We start from the raw sequence: 19387 nt of genomic DNA on the forward strand, positions 1-19387 counted from the left end.
AGAAAGCTATAGATAGGAGATATCAAGACAGCACAATACACTGCATGCGGATTAATGCAGAGCCAGATGGCATTGTTAGCAGAATTTCCAGCTGGAGTCTCAGCCTCTTCTCTTCTTACCCAGTTTCCTGCTGTTGCCTCCTGGAGAGTGCTCGGGCACCTGTCCCTCAGGTGGGACGGAGTTGGAGACTCCTAGCTTCAGCCCCATCTAGCCCTGGGGAGTCAACTAGCGAATGGAATAGCTCTCTAATAATCTCCCTTTCTAGAAGAGAAGATTAACCTTTTTTGTTTTAATGTGAGGCCTACCACTGTGGTTCTGTGGCTCTCAGTGCTGCTGTTACGTTTTTAATGCTCCGTAGATTTATAAGAATGACTATGGATTACAGTAACTGACACTGAAATAAATCTCAATAAATATATTTTCTTTCAGGTTTACCAAAAATTTATCTCCTGACAAGATAAATCTAAGTACTCTTAAAGGAGAAGGTGAACTGAAGAATTTGGAGTTGGATGAAGAGGTGCTGCAGAATATGTTGGATTTGCCCACATGGCTTGCTATCAACAAAGTTTGTTGTAACAAAGCGTCCATTAGGGTGAGACTGATATCTGTATTTTCTTTTTCTCCTTAAAAGGAATATATTTCAACTAATTATTGTAATTAACATAATTTAGAAAAATTCCTTTATGTAAGCAGTTGTATGCCTGTACCTTTTGAAAGGGATAGAATTCATACAAGTGTACTTCACAAAATTTATTGAAAGTAAACATTATTTATAGTTTAATTGTATCCCAGACATTTTGAAATACCCCAATCACTTCTCAGCCTTTCGGCTAAGATCAAGTGTACATTTGGAAATACCCTTACCTATTACTGTTATTAACGTATGTATTTTAATTTTAACATTATTAATACTTTTCTAAATAAATTTTTAGTGTATTTTATTGTCATGAGATACTTTAAGTTTGCAGTGAGTAAATTACTCTATTTCAAATAAATACAGAAGAACTGTCTACTTTCATTTGAAATTTCTCTTTTCTTCATTTGTTTATTTCTCAGTTTGAAGTTTAAAAATTTCCTGTTTACTGTTATTATTATCCTAGTGACAGTATTGTTTGATTAAGGATGCCATTTATATCACATCTTGCTCTTCATTGTCATAGCTTGCAAGTCTACTCAGTGGAAATACTGTGTGCTACTTTGCTTCATAAAGTGAAGATATCGCCACTCAAGAAAAAGTTATAGAAAATTTTCCTATATTCTTTGGTAGTTTCCTTAAAAGGTCCTTTTTCAAAACTTTTTTTTTTCTGTATAAATGCAAATAACTACAAAGATATGACATTTTTAGTTCATTCATAGCATTTTGAATGTTATTTATTTGGTATTGCCTACATTTTATGTTAATGGACTCAAGTTTTGTATTTGGCTATATATAAAAACATTTTATGATTAAATAAATTATTAAACGAACAGAATATTGATTATACTTTGCTGGAAACTATTTAAATTATGAGACTGAACTATTTCAGGACTAAGAAAATAAAATACTTGAAGTTCCTGAGTTAAGGATAACTAAGAAAATAATAATTTTTTATATTTCTTATATAAAATGGATAACAGCCTGTTTTAAAATTGTAGAGGAGTCTCTCATTCTATTATTTATAATTTTAGAAGAATGCTGTGCAATACAATTTGATGTCTATCACTGTATTAAGATAATATTTATGTTGCATACTGTTTTCATTTTTGAAAAAAGTTACATGTTTTAAAGAAAAGTGTTTTTATTTGTAGATCCCGTGGACAAAATTGAAAACACATCCCATCTGTTTGGTGAGTTTTGAAGCAGCCTCAAAAATAAACATTTACATATATACATTATCTACTCTATTAATTTCTTTTTCCATGCAAATAATTTTCTGGATTTTCTATTAGTTATCTTTCACTTTATTTTGATATAACCTAATTTTCTCAGGCATTAAATGAGAAGTAAGTTCTTCAGGTCTAATATTAGGGTCTAAATAGATATATTACAAGATTAAATGCTTTATTGATATATTATGGGATTTTTCTTTTTTTTTAATAAACATTTTTATTTATTTGAAAGGGTTACAGAGAGAGAGGGATTTTAGAGAGATTTTTTCATCTGCCGGTTCACTCCTAAAATGGTCACAGTGGCCACAGCTGGGTCAAGCCAAAGCCAGGAGCCTGGTGCTTCTTGCAGTTCTCCCACATCTGTGCAGGGACCCAAGCCTCTGGAACATTGCTGCTGGCATGTTAGTAGGAACCTGGATTGGAAGAAGAGCACCCGGGTCTCAAAGTAGTGCCTGTGTGGGAGGGATACTGAGATTGCAAGCAGCAGCCTAAACTGTACCACAATGCTCTCCCCACTGGGGATTTTCTTTAATCTTGTCCTTCTACCTATCTAGTAAATTAAGTAGTGTGTTCCTGAGCATACAGGAGTTAAAGAGACAGAGCCAGCAAAGGGGAGTGCGAATTTCTGTCTGTTGGTTTACCCCCCAAGTGAGCATGCCTTGGCCAGGCTGAGGCCCAGATCTTTGTCCAGGTCTCCCACATGGGTACAGAGGCCAGTGCTTTCCAGTCACATTCCAGAGGCTGAGCGGGCAGTGAAGCAGCTGGGGTACAAACTACCACCAAAATGGGATAGCAGTGTTGCAGGAAGCAGCCTAATTTGCCAAGTTACAACACTGGTCCCCAAATATACTTTGCTTTTTAAGGAAAATGGATCACTTCATGATTTAGTGATTCATTCTTTCTACAGACACTTGTTCAGCACCTATATAGTTGCCTGAAGCAATGTGTATACTCTTACAATGAATAATTCAAAAAAATAAGACAAGATTGTTTTAGATAATAATAAATATATAAAAGAGGGCCCACCACAAAGGCCCAGCGGCTAAAGTCCTCGCCTTCAATGCGCTGGGATACCATACGGGCGCCGGTTTTAATCCCTGCAGCTCCACTTCCCATTCAGCTCCCTGCTTGTGGCCTGGGAAGGCGGTTGAGGATGGCCCAAAGCCTTGGGACCCTGCACCCATGTGGGACACCTGGAAGAGCTCCTGGCTCCTGGCCTCGGATTGGCTCAGCTCCAGCTGTTGCAGTCACTTGGAGAGTGATCCATATTACGGAAGATATTCCTCTCTGTCTCTCCTCCTCTTTGTACATCTGACTTTATGATAAAAATAAAATAAATCTTAAAATATATTATTTATATATTAAAAAATAGAGAAAGGAGAATGACTAGTTATGTTCAGCCAATAAGGGTGTAAGGTCTTTCCTCAAGAAAGATTATTCTGAAAAACAGCTTTTTACATTATGAGAGTGTTTATTTTTTCACACTTCCTGCTTACTTCAGTTTTCTTTCTCATATGTCAAAGCTCAGTTCTTAAATTGAATAAGGTGTTTAAGTTTTTAGAGTAGTCCAGTGCTATTAATATATCATCTTTTGACATTTATGTTTATTTTTATCTTCTTGAAAGGCAAAACAAGAGCACATGCCTGTGTGCATATGCATGGAAAAGAGATATTTTGCTGATTTGCTCCCCAAATGGCTACAATAGCCAGGTTTGAAGCAATCCAGAGCCAAAAGACAAGAACTCTTTCTAACTTTCCTCCCTGGGTGATGGTGGCTAAAGGACTTGATGCATTATCTGCTGCCCCCTGGGATGCCTTAAGCAGGAAGCTGGGTCAGAAGCAGAGTTGCCAGGACGTAAGCTGGCTCTCTAATATGAGATCCTGGCATTGCAAGCGGTAGCTTAATGCACTGTGCAATCGCTCCTGTCTTTATTATCATCTCATTTGTTCATTGCCAATATCACACATCTGAGATGAGAAATTCCATTTCCATGAAAATCTGATCATCTCAATAGTTAATGGATACTTCTTGATTTTAATGTTTAATTTTTATTTATTTTAAGTTCAGAGAAACAGAATCTTCCATCTGCTGATTCAATCCCAATATTCTTGCAGTAGCTGGTGGTGCTAAGTCAGGCTGAAGCTTGGCACGTGGAAGACAATCCAGTTTTCCCAAGTGGGTAGCAGAGATCCAAAAGTTGAACCGTTAGTGACTGCCTTCCAGGGTACACGTTAGCAGGCAGGTGCATCACAAGTGGGCTGGGACTCCACCCAGGCACTCTGACAAGGGGTGCAGGCGTTCCAAGTAGGTGGTGTCTCCAGTGCTGCCCCAAATATTTGCCCCTTCGTTTTGTTTTTTGTTTTGTTTTGTTTTTCTTCTATTTTCTTTGTTTAATACCAAAAGATAACAAATGCCTTGGGGGAAGACAGCACTTTTTTCCTTTTTCATATGTGTCTTTTTAGGCCTTAAAATAATAAACAACTGAAATGACTCCTCATTTACTGTTTTATTTTCATTTGTTCCTTAAGAAAAAAAAAAAAGAAATGAAAGCTAGAAGTCTTAAAAAATACTTTTGTAATTTAAGGAAAATATTTTACTGTTTAAGTATCTTTTTAAATATCTTTCTTAGACTTTGGATAAAGTAATAATGGAAATGAGTACATGTGAAGAACCACGAGCTCCTAACGGCCCATCCCCAATTGCAACTGCTTCAGGACAGAGGTAAGCTGTGTAGCTGTCACTGTGTGTGGTTTTCTTTCTTCTTGTTGCTGTTGTTGTTATTGTTATTGTTGTTTATTTGTTTTGTTTTGTTTTTTAAAATAGTTAACTCAGTTATTTTCAGTAATGAAACAGAAGGAAAATAGAATCCCTTATCCTCAAACTTTTTTTTTTACTTCAGTTATTGTCCCATTATACATTTTATAATGTTAGTTATATACATTGTGAAAATATCAGCTTCTTTTAATATTTTTTCTTTTCTTACTGTTAAATAACAGTAGATAACCAGGACAGAGCAGTAGCAAGCAAAGAGCTTTGGTACTCTGTAAGTCAGTTTCTTAGTCTTGAATATATAATCCCTTTGTTTTCCATGATTTTGCTTAGTGCAGTTTTAGTCTGTGCTCAAATATGATCCAAAAATACTTAATAGTTTGTACATTTTAAACTATATGTCTGTTCTGAGTGGCATGGTGAAATTTTGTGAATCGTCACTCCACTCTTCCAGGGATGTAAATCATTCATCTGCCCATTGTAACCACGCTGTAGATGCTGTTTTCCCATTAGTCACTTGGTAGAGTTCTGGCTTATCAGGTGGACTGTCATGTACCACAATGTATTTTATTCAAGCAGAAACCTTAATGAGCTCTAAGTCACAATGCCTGTCATTCACCACAGAGTATCTTATTGAGTAGCCATTGTATCATCTTATCACAAGAAGAAAGGTGAGTATAGTTCAGTAAAATATAATTAAACATTTTTTTACTTTTAGAAAGATTATTTATTTGAGTGGCAGAGTTACAGAGAGACAAAGATCAGTCCATTGGTTTCCCCCTCACATGTCTGTGTTTTCTGGGTCTGGACCAAGTGGAAATCTGGGTCTGCATATGGATGGTAGGGTACAAGTAATTGAGCCATCTCCTGCTGCTTTTCACAGGCTGATAACAGGGAGCTAGATATGAAGTGAAGCAGTTGGGACACACCAGTGGCTATATGGGATGGCAGCATCCCAGGCAATGGCTGTACCCGCTATGCCACAATGCTAGCCCCCACATTTTTACTTTTTATTTTTATTTTAAAGATAGAGATCTTTTATTTTAAAAAGGGGGTTATTTATTTATTGGAACATTGGAATTACAGGAAGAGAGTCAAAGAGCTCTTACAGCCACTGGTTCACTCTCCAGTGCTGAGCCAGGCTGAAGCCAGAAGCCAGGAACTTCTTCCAGGTCTCATGTGGTTAACAGGCAATCATATCCCTCGGCCACCTGCTGCTTTTTCCTGGCTGTAAGTTAGAAGCCGGATTGGAAGCAGAGCAGCTGGGACATGAACTGACATCCATATGAGACACTGATATTGCTGGTGGCACCGGCCTGAAGACACAACTCTTGTATCCCTGGTTCCCATAACCCATATGCCTGCAACAGCTGGGACTGGGCCAGCTGAAGCCAGCAGCCTGAAACTCAAGGCAGAAATCCCAAGTAGGTAGCAGGGGCCCAATTACTTAACCATTGGTGGCTACCTCCTAGAGTACATTAGAGAATTAGAAGTAGAGCTGTGATGTGAATCCAGGCATCTGACGTGGGATGCAGCTATCCCCAGCAGTGCCTTACCTACTGCACCAAATGCCCAAACCCAGTGAAATATATTTTTTTAAAGATGTATTTATTTGACAGGTAGAATTAAAGATAGAGACAGACCATGATCTTCTATCTGCCTGTTGGCTCCCCAAATGATTGCAATGGTTATTGCTGGACTGAGCCAAAGCCAGGAGCCAGGAACTTGTGGCGCTTCTAGTGGGTGAAGGGGTCCAAGCAACTGGGATGTCTTTTGCTGCTTTCCCAGGTTCCTTAGCAGCGAGCTGAGTCAAGAGTGTAGTACCTGGGGCCCGGCGCGGTGGCGCAAGTAGTTAAGGTCCTCGCCTTGCACGCCCGGGATCCCATATGGGCGCCGCTTCTATCCCAGCAGCCCCGCTTCCCTTCCAGCTCCCTGCCTGTGGCCCAGGAAAGCAGCAGTCTAGGACGGCCCAAAGCTTTAGGACCCTGCACCCGTGTGGGAGACCTGGAAGAGGCTCCTGGCTTTGGATTGGCATAGCATCAGCCGTTGCGCTTACTTGGGGAGTGAATCATCGGACAGAAAATCTTCTTCTTTGTCTCTCCTCTCTGTATATCCGCCTTTCCAATAAAAAAAAAATAATAATAAAAATAAATCTTTAAAAAAAAAAAGAGTGTAGTACCTGGGACTCAGACCAGCATCCCTATGGGTGGGACACTGGCACTGCAGGCAGGTTTACCCTATATGTCACAGCACTGCTCCCTCCCCCTCCCCCTAGTGCAATATTCTGAAATAGAGAGAGAGAGAGAGAGAGAGAGAGACCACGTTTGCACAGCTTGTATTACAAAACTGTTTATATATGATAAGTGCATAGAGTAGTACTACTGTGTTTCAGGCTTCCACCCGAGATCTTACAATGTTTCCCTTTCAGATGAGAAGGAACTACCATAATTTCTTTGCATGTCATTTCCTGTACATCAATAGAACTTTTGTGACTTTCAAGATTTGGATTGATTGATGCCATAATTAATTGAAGTCTGTTTGGATTATCCTAAAATTCAATATAAAATGTTAGCACTTCCCACAGGTTGAATCTTGATAAATATTAGTAAAAAATAATAGTGGGCTATTTTATAAGGCTCGATTTTTGTCATTTCTTATTTATTTATTTTTATTTATATAAAAACACAGAAAGAGAACCTTCCCTTGGTTCATTCCTCAAATGCCTACCACAGCCAAAGATGGCCCAGGCCAAAGCTAGAAGCCAAAAAGTTGATCTAACTCTCCTACCTGATTAGGCAGGGACCCACCTGCAAATGTGTGTTTGCAAAAAGCCTAGATTAGGGGCCCGCTGCTGTGGCCTAGTGGCTGAAGTCCCTGCCTTGAATGTGCCCGGATCCCAAATGGGCGCCGATTCTAATCCTGGCCGCCCTGCTTCCCATCCAGTTCCCTGCTTGTGGCCTGGAAAAGCAGTCAAGGACGGCCCAAAGCATTGGGACCCTGCACCCGCGCGGGAGACCCGGAAGAGAATCTGGGCTCCTGGTTTCAGATCTAGAGTGCTGGCCGTTGTGGTCACTTGGGGAGTGAATCATCGGACAGAAGATCTTCCTCTCTGTCTCTTTTTCTCTCCGTATATCTGACTTTGTGATAAAAACAAATCTTCTAAAAAAAATAAAAATAAAAGGCTGAGATTAGGAACAGAACCGGAACTTGGGCTGCAGTATGGGACAGGAGTATACCAAGGAACGTTTTAATGACTGCGTCCAGTGCCTGACCCATAAAACTTTCTTGAAAAGTTAGAATAATACTTTATGAAATTTGCTTGTTTTTGTAATCCCTGGATCATATATCATTTTCTTAATGATTGATGCCTTTATTATGTCTAGATCAGTTAAGAATGATCTCATGTGTTTTAATGTGATTGGTACCACCTCAAGTTGTGTGCCACATGACTCTGTACATCCATAATATCCTAGATGCTTTGTAAAAACTACTAGTAAAACGTCTCAAGGGTGAATATCTAATGTGCATACACTCACACTCAGTCATGTACTCCTCTTTCACGAAGATTAATGCACACATGTGTTCATGTGTCGTATGAAAATGCCCGTATTTAACCAGTCACTTTCTACATGGAAAAATAATGATGTTCCATCCTGTTCTTAGGAGTTGACTAAAACCTGTGTTTATCCGGTAAACAGTTTATGTTTGGGCTACAGGTAATGATGAACTTGAAAATGATATTCCACATTAACTTTGCAGTTTATGCAAAATCTACTAGTTGATTTTTAAAAAATTTTCCTTGTTTTATTTGTGAGACAGAAAAAGCTCCTACCCACTGGTTCTCTTCCCAGTTGCCTGCAAAGGTTAAAGAGGCTGAAGCTGGCAAGCTATGGCTATCAGTGTCTGAGTTGTAGCTACCCTTGTGGGAGACATGATATGGTCCCTGGGTCCTGGGTCCCTGGGTCCCTGGGTCCCTGGGTCTCTGGGTCCTGGGTCCTGGCTTCGACCCCCCCCCCCCCCCCCGCATTGTTGTGGACATATTCTCTCTTTCCTGTCTTTCAAATAAAATAAAATAAAATTTAAGAACATTAAAAGAGGAAAAGAGAACTAATAAGAAGGAAGGAGTTTTAAAAATTAAATATTGCAGAAGTGAACCATTTTGTCAATGTATGCTTAGTGTGTTTGGTAATATTCTTCCTAACTTATATTTGTTGTCATATTAGCAAGCTTTTAAATTTTGGCTTTGGAGTCATAGTAATTCTTGAATTTTTACAAATGATGATATGGTTAATCTATTTCATGTGTTCCAGAATTGGTCCAAGTTTACTGTTTTGAGTGATTACTGACACACAGTCTTTTAAGCTACTTCTCTTAAAATTATAATCAGTAGGTCTGGAATGGATATCGAGAATTTGAATATGGAGTAGGCACTTGGCCGAGCGGTTCAGCTGCCGAGGTCTGTGGTCTATATTTGAGTGCCTGAGTTTAATAACTGATTCTGGTTCTTACTCCAGCTTCTTGTTCATGCAGACTCTGGGAAGTGCTGGTGATATCTCAAGTAATTGGGTTCCTGCCACTCGTGTGGGAGATGGGGATTGAGTTTCCAGCTCCTGCCTTTTTTCCCAGGGCAGCCCCAGTCGTGGTGGACAGTTGGGATCTGTCTCTCTTGCTGCGTCTCCCATGAGGGATTTTGGGGGGTACAAGCACTTGGTGTGTCATTCATCATTTTGTTACTGTTAGGCTGGGTCAGAGGCAGAGTAGCAGGACTTAGAGCAGCGTTCTGCACGGGTTGGTAGCATCACAAGCAGTGGCTTCACTTGCTGCACTGTGGTGCCACCTCACGTAGGGAGATACACTCCTGAGAAGGTGATCAAATTAAAAAAAAAACAAAAAAACACCTTAATTGTAAAATATAATTCCATATTTCTAGCAGGATTTCAGTAGAACCTTAAAAACATAGGCTATAGTCATTGATTCTTCTTTAATTGGTTGGTCCTCCAATATATGTGTTATAACATTTTACTTTTTTTTTTCTTAAAGATACATATATATTTTTATTTTATTTAAAAGGCAGGCCATGAGGAGAAGAGTTGTTCCATCCTGCTGGTTCACTTTCCAAATGACTGCAGTGCTGAGGCTGAAGCCCAGAGCCAGAATGGCATCCTGGTCTCTGTGTGACTATCAGGGACCCAAGGACGGTTGAAACACCACTGCCTTTCCAGGCAAGCCAGCAGGGGGCTGTCTAGAGTTAGAACAGATGGAGTTATTCCTAAGGTTCCCTCAGGTGATTGCGATGGAAATATTCTTTTTAGCCACAAGAATATTTCTATATTGAGTGACCTTGCTATATTGAGTACTTGCTCTTTGGATCAAATCAGCTGTTCTCTAGGATGAAGACGAATTCTTGTTCTTCATTTCTCAATTTTCTAAACTTAGTAGTTGACCACTTCATTTTATACCGCTTCATTTTATGCCAGATGTACCTCAGCAAACCAGGGAGTTTGTAAGTTTCTATACCTACATCAATTCATTTAAGCACTACAGCAGCCTTTTCAGACAGGTGTAGTTTTTGATTTCTAAGTGAAGAAACAAATTTTACATAGTTTGCTGATAATTATAAGGGTATTTTTATTTTATTATGAGTGATGCTTATATTTTAGAAAGTGTCATGAATTAAGACTTCATTTACTTGGCTCATTTGCACATTTTATGAGGTATTACCCCATTTGAAAGATGAATTTTCTGAGGCTTAGAAAGTAGAAATAATTGATGCATTCACTAAGATAGTACACACACACACACACACACACAGACACAGAAACAGCAGATGTAGAAGAGGGACATGGGTGATGTATTCATTTTACATGTAGTGGATTTCAAATGCGTGAAAAACAGCTGGGTAAAAATATCTGATAGGCATTTTAATTATACAATTTGAAGTTCCAACAAGACATCTGCTTAGGTGTATAAATTTAGAAATAATGGACATTTAGGCAAGCTTCTACCATTCTTGCTACCAAATTACAACGATAGTGTACTGTATTCCAATCATCCTTTACTACTCGTCAAAATGTGACCTCTGCTTCCCAGACCTGACCCTCACAGATGCTGACAGGCGCTGATGTGGCCTTATCCAACCTGGTCCAGCCCTGGTTCTTGTGCTCATCAGCAATAAGTACAGCCTAACAGGAGAGTGCCCACAGTTTCCCTGCCTTGCATATTCTCAGCCCCTAAGCTGTGTCTGCCAGGGGGTACTATGGTCTTGTGTGACATGAATCACACCCCGTCCCAGCACTTACCAGCTGGTACTGTGGCCTAGCTTGGCTGGCCTGCACCCATTCTGCCTCTCATGAATACCAATAGGTATAGCAATCTAGCTTGTCCCCAGAGCAATCTACCTGTAGGACCAACTCTCACGCTCACCAATGGAAGCAGCAACCCAGCAAGGGAATCCCCAGAAGTCCCCAACCAAGTCCACTGCCAGCCCTGGGTTTTGTGTTTGCCAGTGGGTACTGCAGCCCAGTCTGAGATGACCCATGCTCAAATGTTACAGCCTGGTTCAGCCAGCTCCCTCCCCCCCTTCCCCCCCCCCCCCCATTAGCACTGGTCTACCCCCAGTTCTCATGTAAATTGGTGAAAGTTGTGGCCTAACCTGGCCTGGCCTGCACCCTGTCCTGGCTCTAATTTATGCCAGTGTGTGTGCTATGGACTGACCCTGCCTTTCCCAGATCCAGCTTATACATGTGCCAACAGGTGTTAGAGGCCAGCTTGGTCTAGCCTGCTCCCATCTCTGGCTCTTATGCTGTCTTGCAGAAACTGTGCCTAGCAGGAGAGTCCCCCCGAAGTTCCCCTACTAGGTCCACTCCCAGCAGTGGGTCTCATGTGTACCATCAGGTGTTGCTGCCCAGACTGATGGCTGGCTTCTTATCTTCTCATCCAAGCAGTAGATACTGCAGCCTGTTCTGACTGTCCCATTCTGATTCTCACCAGTGGGTGCTGCAGCCTATCTGAGCCTGGTTCACCCCCAGACCTGGCTGTCATGTGATCTGGTGAGTGCTGCAGCCTACACTCATTCTAACTTCCATGAGCACTAGTGGATACTGGATCCCAGCCAAGTTTGGCTCACCTCCAGACCAAGCCCACACACATGCTGATGGTGTGCTGTGACCTTGCCTAACCTGGTCCACCCACAGCCGTGGCACTCATGCTTACCAGTGGGAGATGCAGCCCAGCAGGGGAGTCCCCAGAATTGTCTTGCCAGGACCGTTCCCAGCCCTGAGTGTTGAGTGTGCTGGCAGATACTTTGACTCAGCCTGGCATGGCCTGCCTACAGTCTCAACTCTGGCTGGCAGGTGTTGCAGCCTAGCCCAGCCGGGCACTCCTCACACTCTGTTCTGGTTTTTGTATGTGCCAGCAAGTGCTAAGGTCTGTTTCAGTCTGCCCTGTCTTCATATCTGGGCCACATAATTGCTGATAAAGCTGCAGTCTTGCCTGGTCTGGCCTGCTCCCAGCCTTAGAGGGCGCTGTGGAGTAGTAGGGGGAATTCCTAAGTTCCCCTGCAGGCCTACTCCCAGCCTTAGCCCTGTGAGTTTTCATGTGGGTTCCTGTGAGTTCTGTGGTTCAGTCTGACTTGACCAGTCCCCACCCCAGCTCTTCACATAAACAGCAGGTGTTACAGTCCCAAAGAGATGAGTCCACAATCACCCTATAGAATCTACCCCGATATTCTGTTCTCTCACATTCTGGTGGGTGCTGCAGCCAAGCCTGCATGGTCTACCTCCTGTTCTTATGCCCACAGGAAGGTATTGGAGCCTATCCCAACCAGGCATGCCCCCTAGCCCCAGCTTTTGCATGTACCAGTAGGCAGTAGGCGATGCTGTTTAGCCTAGCCACCTGGCCTGACGCAGACATGCCTTCAGTTTCCCACCTCTAAACCATTCCATCTAAGCTCCCTTGACTACCTCCAAGTGCAGTGGCCTGGCCTGTGGAAGACCCCAGAAATCATTCCTTCCATGTCAAATTCCAACTTCCCCTCCAGCTCCAATATGTCCCCAGATGCTTTTCCTGGGCAATCTACAGCTCCCCCCAGCCCTCTGGGGGCACAGTGGCATATTTTGGCCCAGAGTTCCTTGCCTTTTACATGCACATGTAATAAACAAACAAACAAACAAATAAATGAGCAACTATACTGGCATACTGATACCGTTAACACAAATTTGGCACACCCAGCAGTTACTGGATGCTTTTCTCACAGCAGTGTAACACTTGCCTAGGTCCAAGGCAACCGAGGCAGTTATCTACAGTTGGGAAGTGATTTGATTGCTTGTTGAAAAGCACTTACAGACTGACTAATGTTACACTTAATAGGGATGTGTTTTCCTTCTCATGCTTTTGTGAGTACTGTCATGCTACTGTAACATTTTGGTTTTCTTTGTGTCCTGTTGCTGTTTACATGGATCGGTAAATACTTGTTGAATTAAGAATGTATTTTTCTTTTCTTTTTGCCTTATTCCTAAGATGCTTGTTTCTATTCCAATTAGACCCAGTAATCTTTGTTTTGGATATTTACTCCTTCTGTCCTTTAGAGTTGCCAGTTGTCCAGATTAATGCTTTTTGCAAGGAAAACAGCTGTGGACATTGATTTTAATAAAGTAGTTCAGAGAATAATTTCCAGTTTTAAAAATCTTTACAATCTTAGAACATTTTGGATATTTACTTATTTATTTGGAAGACAGAGTTATAGAAATAAAAGGAGAGATACAGAGAGTTTGCTCTCTACCAGCTTGTTCATTCTTCAAATGCTGGAACAGCCAGGCTGGGCCAGGCCAAAGTCCAGAGCCTAAAGCCCCGTGCACTTGTTCTGTGTGGGTGGCAAGAGCCTGACTGCTTTGGTCTTCATCTGCTGCTTTTTGTGCATGTTAGGGAACTGGGTAGAAAGTGGAGCAACTGAGACTCAAACCAGCACTCTTGGGTTGTGCGCATTGGAAGCAGCACTTAACCGCCTGGGCTATAAAACCTATACCTAGTACAGCATTTCTTTTTAACAAGACTAGATTATTGTTTTAGCAGAAAAACAAATTGGTTCTTTTAAAACAAAATTGGGTGATATAACATTATGACAGTCTATGCATGTATTTGTATGAGAATGTTAGTGTTAACAGATAAGCTTTTACGTTTTTTTTTCCTTTAGTGCATTATATATTTTTTGACTCTTTTTCCAGTGAATATGGCTTTGCTGAAAAAGTAGTTGAGGGAATTACTGTTTCTGTGAATTCCATTGTTATCAGAATTAGAGCAAAAGCTTTCAATGCATCCTTTGAACTTTCTCAGCTGCGGATTTATAGTGTAAATGCAAACTGGGAACATGGAGATTTAAGGTTTACTCGTATTCAAGACCAACAAAGAGGAGAGGTAAAGGTGTTTTAAAATACTTTATATTTTCAGTTGACAGATTATACATATTCTTGGAGTGCAGCAAGACATTTCAATTTATTTACTGTATAATTATCAGATAGGGGTAACTAGCATATCCATCACCTCAGACATTGATTGTTTCTTTGGTTTTCTTTCTTTCTTTCTTTTTTTAAATCTTTGTTTTAAATTTTTACAGAGCTTTTTAGAATAATTATGTCTTATTTGCCCAGATTAACATGTTTTTCGCTTCTTAACCATTTAATGATAAAATGTGCATATTTTAATATTTTTTATTTTAACAAATCAGTCCATAATTAACAAGCCATATTTTAGCTGCTTAACTACTCAGAATTGAATTTTAAATGTGCACAAGTAAAATATGTTGTTTAGCTGCTTTTTGGTTTTATAATTTATTTCACATTAAATTCCTTAGAATAAAAATATTAACTCTCCAAGTAATCAATAGAATGATAGTTATATAACTGAATTTTTAAGTATATATTTTTAATAATAAAAGCATGATAATATATACAGAATGTTATGAAAATTGAGACAGTGCATTTTTATTTACATGCATTTTAAGGTTACAGTTTTTCTCATTTTGCACGAGTAAGTGAAGCTAATCTCTGGATTCTCCTTAGGTTTTAACGTTTAAGGAAATAAATTGGCAAATGATTCGAATAGAAGCAGATGCTACCCAAAGTTCACATCTTGAAATTATGTGTGCTCCTGTTCGATTAATAACCAATCAGTCAAAAATCAGAGTGACACTTAAAAGAAGAGTAAGTCACCCAGATTGCGTTTGTGATTCATATATTCACTTTTGAAACTGATATGAAATTTTAAGTAATGTTGACATGTTACTATTGATGCATTAAAATGATGCAAAAGAAAGGATGATGCAATCCTTCAAGCAATATTTGTAGAAAGAGTAGCTAAAAGATTCCTCAGTATTTTAGATTTAATATTTGAATTTTCAAGGACTGGCTTTTCATAATTGAATAGATTTCTCAGTTGTTAAATATCTGTTGAGCATTTACCATGTTAGAATTTCATTTCTTATTTTGAATCTTGCTGACAAGAATAGCGAAGTGTTCATTGTTAGTAACCAAAACTGTTAGCTTTAATTAGAAATTAAGTTATGGATAATTTAGATGAATGGTGAAGCTAATTAGTTATGAATACTAGGTTGAAGATCTGTGGTTTGTAATAAAGTCTAGTAATGATCTCTTTGAAATATTTGTTACTGTAGTTCTATTAAATTCTTACAGTATATCTGTATTGAAAATTTTTTTTCATGGTGGTTTACACATATTCTGAAATGTGATTAAAATAGTATTAGTTTAATTAATTTTAACATGCTTTATTTCTAAAATGAGTAGAATTATTGCAGATAAGTATTTGCCAGTCTTAAGTGCAAAATTTAATTGTATAATTCTGTATAATTTGTAATTGTTAAAAAGTACAGAAATTTGTTACTATTGTTTCTCTAGCAATAGGAGATATTCCTTCTGTGATATAGGAGTGCAATTAAAATTTGTAGAGTGCAGTATCCATATTTAATTCCATTCAAAAACCTTGCACCTTTTTTATGTAACAAATACATTATAAGATCTATTGGCTTCATTTTGTAAATCTTTTTTTTTTCTTTTCTGACAGCTGAAGGACTGCAATGTCATAGCAACAAAGTTAGTTCTAATATTGGATGACTTATTATGGGTTTTAACCGATTCTCAGTTAAAGGCTATGGTACAATATGCAAAATCTCTCAGTGAAGCAATAGAAAAATCAACAGAGCAAAGGAAGAGTATGGCTCCTGAACCTGCACAGGTATGCTGTAAAATTAACAGAAGATTTACTTCACATGTAAATATGACAAATCTTATAAAAGTTCATTGAAAAGTCTTAATGATGAAAAAAACTAAACATGGATTTCAAAAAATTTTGCACAAAAGTAAACGTAGTTTTTAATTGTATGTTTTCAGAGGCTTTACAAAGTATCTTCATAGTTTAACAATCACAATGCTTAACTTGGTATTTTTTTTGTATATAATAGATTGTGATTGAGTCTAAGAACTTCCCTATGTCTCTTATTGACTGTATAATTTTATACGCATTCTGTCTACTTGAAAACATTAAATATAGTATTATGTGTCTACGTTGTACTTATCTTATTTGTAGTTACATAGCAGATACTAGATTATGGATAGCAAAATATGTGATATTAGAGCCAGCATTGGGTGTAATTGGTTAAGCTACGACCTGCAATACCAGCATCCCAGCAGCTCTGCTTCTGATCTAGCTTCCTTCTGGTGTGCCTGGAAGAGCAGTGGAAGATGGCCCAAGTGCTTGGCATATTCCTCCTGATGGGACTGTTTGGGGAGTGAACCAGCAGATAGAAGATCTCTTTCTGTGTCTTTCCCTTTCTTTCTCTGTAGTTCTGCCTTTTCAAATAGATAAATATTTAAAATGACATATATTTGGTGTTAAGAGCAGGCATTTAGTCTCTTGGTTAAGATGTCTGCATCCCAAATTGCAAGGCTTAGATTTGATTCTCAGCCCCGGCTCCCTGCTCCAGTTTCCCGCTGCTGCTGCAGAACCTGGGAGGCAGTGCGTGATGGCTCCAGGACTCCATGATTCCTTTCACTAAGAGACATGGCCTCTGAGCTCCCAGCTTCAACCTGGCCCACTCAGTCATGGTCATTATGCAGATTTGGAGAGTGAAGAAAGGTGGATAGGTTTGTCTATCTCTTTTTTTTCTGAATATTATTTTTTTAAAAAAGCATAATGTTATAATTTCTTTTTTCATCAAGTTAAAATGCATTTTCACACTGCTAAAGTAAAGGCAAATAGAATTGAAACCTGGGTAATAATGTTCAAGAGATAGATGAGAATTAATAATACATAGGACAAGAGCTGTGGAAAATTACTGAAGCTGAACACAAAACCTCTGTTACAGTTCTCCAGGGCAAAAGTGGGGGGAAACTAGGTTTAGATTATCAATTTTTAAGTCCTTCTCAGTATTAAACTCTGAATGCTAATGTGAGATTTTAATTTGTATGAAAAAAAGAATCACAGATAGAGAGAGAGAGAATCTGTTAGCCAAACTGAAAACAGAAACCTGTAATTGCATCTGGGTCTCTCACTTGGCGGCAGCAGCCCAAGCACTTGGACCATCTTGTAGTGCTTTCCCAAGAGCAGAATTGGAAAAGGAGCAGCTGGATGTTTTGAAGCCGCACTTGTGCGGTAAGCTGCCATCACAGGTTACCACCGGTATCTCAGCCTGCTGTGCCCTTTGCTATTTTCTTTATTGCCGGACAACTGCAGTGTGTAGTGTAGGAGAATTTTATAAAACGCTCAGTTTTTTTTAATGTCTATGCCTAATAAAAACATAGGATTAAAATTATACTTTTTGTAAAACTGTTTTGTTTGAAACAGTAATAATACATCTCAGATGTATAGGTTTTGGGTTGGTACTCATGCCTGGTACCTGAAAATGGCTCGGGTTCCAGTTTTTCAATGACTCTCAGATTGGCATTATTGCCTGCCTGCTGTGTTATAAAATGCATGATGTTAAAAGTAAATATTGTCTAAGTCTGTCCTCGAAGTTCTTAGACTGTGATGGGGAGTCAATTATAAAACAAATACATCAGCTCAGCATAAATAGCAGAGTGTTAAAAGAGGAGGTGTAGGAACTTTACAAGCACAGAGGTTACATTCTTTGTTTACAGCTTTTGGAAAGGTTTTACCAAGAGGAAAATCAAATTAAGTTGTGAAAATGGCCAGTGGTTCAGGGGATATGGAGTAAAGGAATTTCAGAAGAGAAAATAGAATCTGTGAAGGTATAGTGTTAAGGAACATGATATTTTCTGATAAAAATGAGTTTAGTGTTCCTAGAGAAGCATTTGTAGGAGTGAGATGAATAATATTTGTGTTGATATAATAAAACTGTTCACATTTTGTGTTTTAAAGGAAATTAAGTTTCACATAGTCCCCTTTAATGTGTACTCTTTTTTTAAACTTGACCTGGCTGATTGTGTGTTATAGTCCACATAGAGTCAGATTGGTTCTCCGTTTCTATACTTACTTTTACTCTGCCTTACAAATGAAGGACACTGATTCTCTGTGATGGGTTTGTCCAGGAAACAGGGACAAAGCAAAACAAAAACAAAACAAGACAAAACAAGGAAGCATGAAAATACTGCAGGAAAGAAGACTAAGAAATATGTCAGCGCTGACATGATATTAATGACTGTAATGACAAAGTGCCGAGTCAAGCAGTTTCCAGCTCTTTTGCTTTTAAGGAAAATCTGATGATTGTCAGCTGCTAGATGGTGTTAGAGAGGGAGACAGAGATTCTATATGTTGGTTCACTCTGCAAATGGCCACAATAAATATGAACCCATTGAGCCAAAGCCAGGAGCCTGGAAGGCCATCTTTCTCCAATGTGAGTGGTAGAAGCCCAGGCACTCAGGCCCTTTTCTACTCCCTTCCCGGACATTTTAGCAGGGAGCTGGATAAGAGTGGAGTAAAAATCAGTCCTCATGTGGAATGTATGTGTTACAGTTGGTAGCTTAGTGTGCTGTGTCACAACACCTGCCAAGGACTTGGTATTTTGTGTTAAGAGTATCCTGTTAGGCACAGCACAGTGGCTCAGTGGCTAACTCCCTAACTCCTTGTCTTGCAAGCTCAGGCATCCTGTATGGACACCAGTTTGTATCTTGGCTACAGCATTTCCTCTCTGATTCCCTGCTTGTGGCCTGGAAAGAGTGCAGTGGAGGATAGCCCAGAACCTGGAGCCCTGCAGCTACATGGGAGACCCAGAAGAAGCTTCTGGCTCCTGGCTTCAGATCAGCTCAACTTCAGCCATTGTTGCCATTTGGGGAGTGAACCAGCGGATGGAATAGCTTTCTGTCTCTCCTTTTCTCTGTAAATCTCCCTTTCCAATAAATAAATAAATAAATACCCTGTGAATCCTAGGTTCTAACTTAAAGGAATCCAGAAAAAGATCATTTTGCTAAAACAAAACTCCGATACCTATTCATGTGAACAAGGTTTTCAAGAACTTAAATCTATAAAAGCAAATAGAGAATAGTGGATCTTGTGTTGTCTGTGTATTGTTGTACCAATAAATAGCAATATCTTCAGAATTGTTAAGGGGCCTGATTTCTAAAGTTCATCCAATAGTTTTCCTGAACAAATGACCTGTTTTGGACGTGATAGGTATTTTATTTGAGAAATATGTGCATTTTCCATTAAGTATCTCAGTGCCAAAGAAAGTAGAGGAGGACAGTCTTGAATTTTCTTTGTACAAATAAGGAAGCTTTCCTGCAG

At 39.4% G+C, this 19387-nt stretch overlaps 1 protein-coding gene across 1 annotated transcript in view; it reads left to right on the forward strand.

Annotated features, from left to right (window-relative positions):
- Window positions 1-19387, forward strand: part of UHRF1BP1L (UHRF1 binding protein 1 like) — an 87527-nt gene that overhangs the window by 31878 nt on the left and 36262 nt on the right. Inside the window, exons 2-7 of the mRNA XM_040980115.1 lie at window positions 430-592; window positions 1789-1827; window positions 4500-4591; window positions 13861-14050; window positions 14695-14835; window positions 15713-15883. Of these exons, the coding sequence (XP_040836049.1) occupies window positions 430-592; window positions 1789-1827; window positions 4500-4591; window positions 13861-14050; window positions 14695-14835; window positions 15713-15883 (796 nt within the window). The remainder of the gene's footprint in view (window positions 1-429; window positions 593-1788; window positions 1828-4499; window positions 4592-13860; window positions 14051-14694; window positions 14836-15712; window positions 15884-19387) is intronic.

This window comes from Ochotona curzoniae, unplaced genomic scaffold, assembly GCF_017591425.1.
Source record: "Ochotona curzoniae isolate NIBS_2020 unplaced genomic scaffold, NIBS_Ocur_1.0 contig_1014, whole genome shotgun sequence".
Classification (NCBI taxonomy): Eukaryota; Metazoa; Chordata; class Mammalia; order Lagomorpha; family Ochotonidae; genus Ochotona; species Ochotona curzoniae.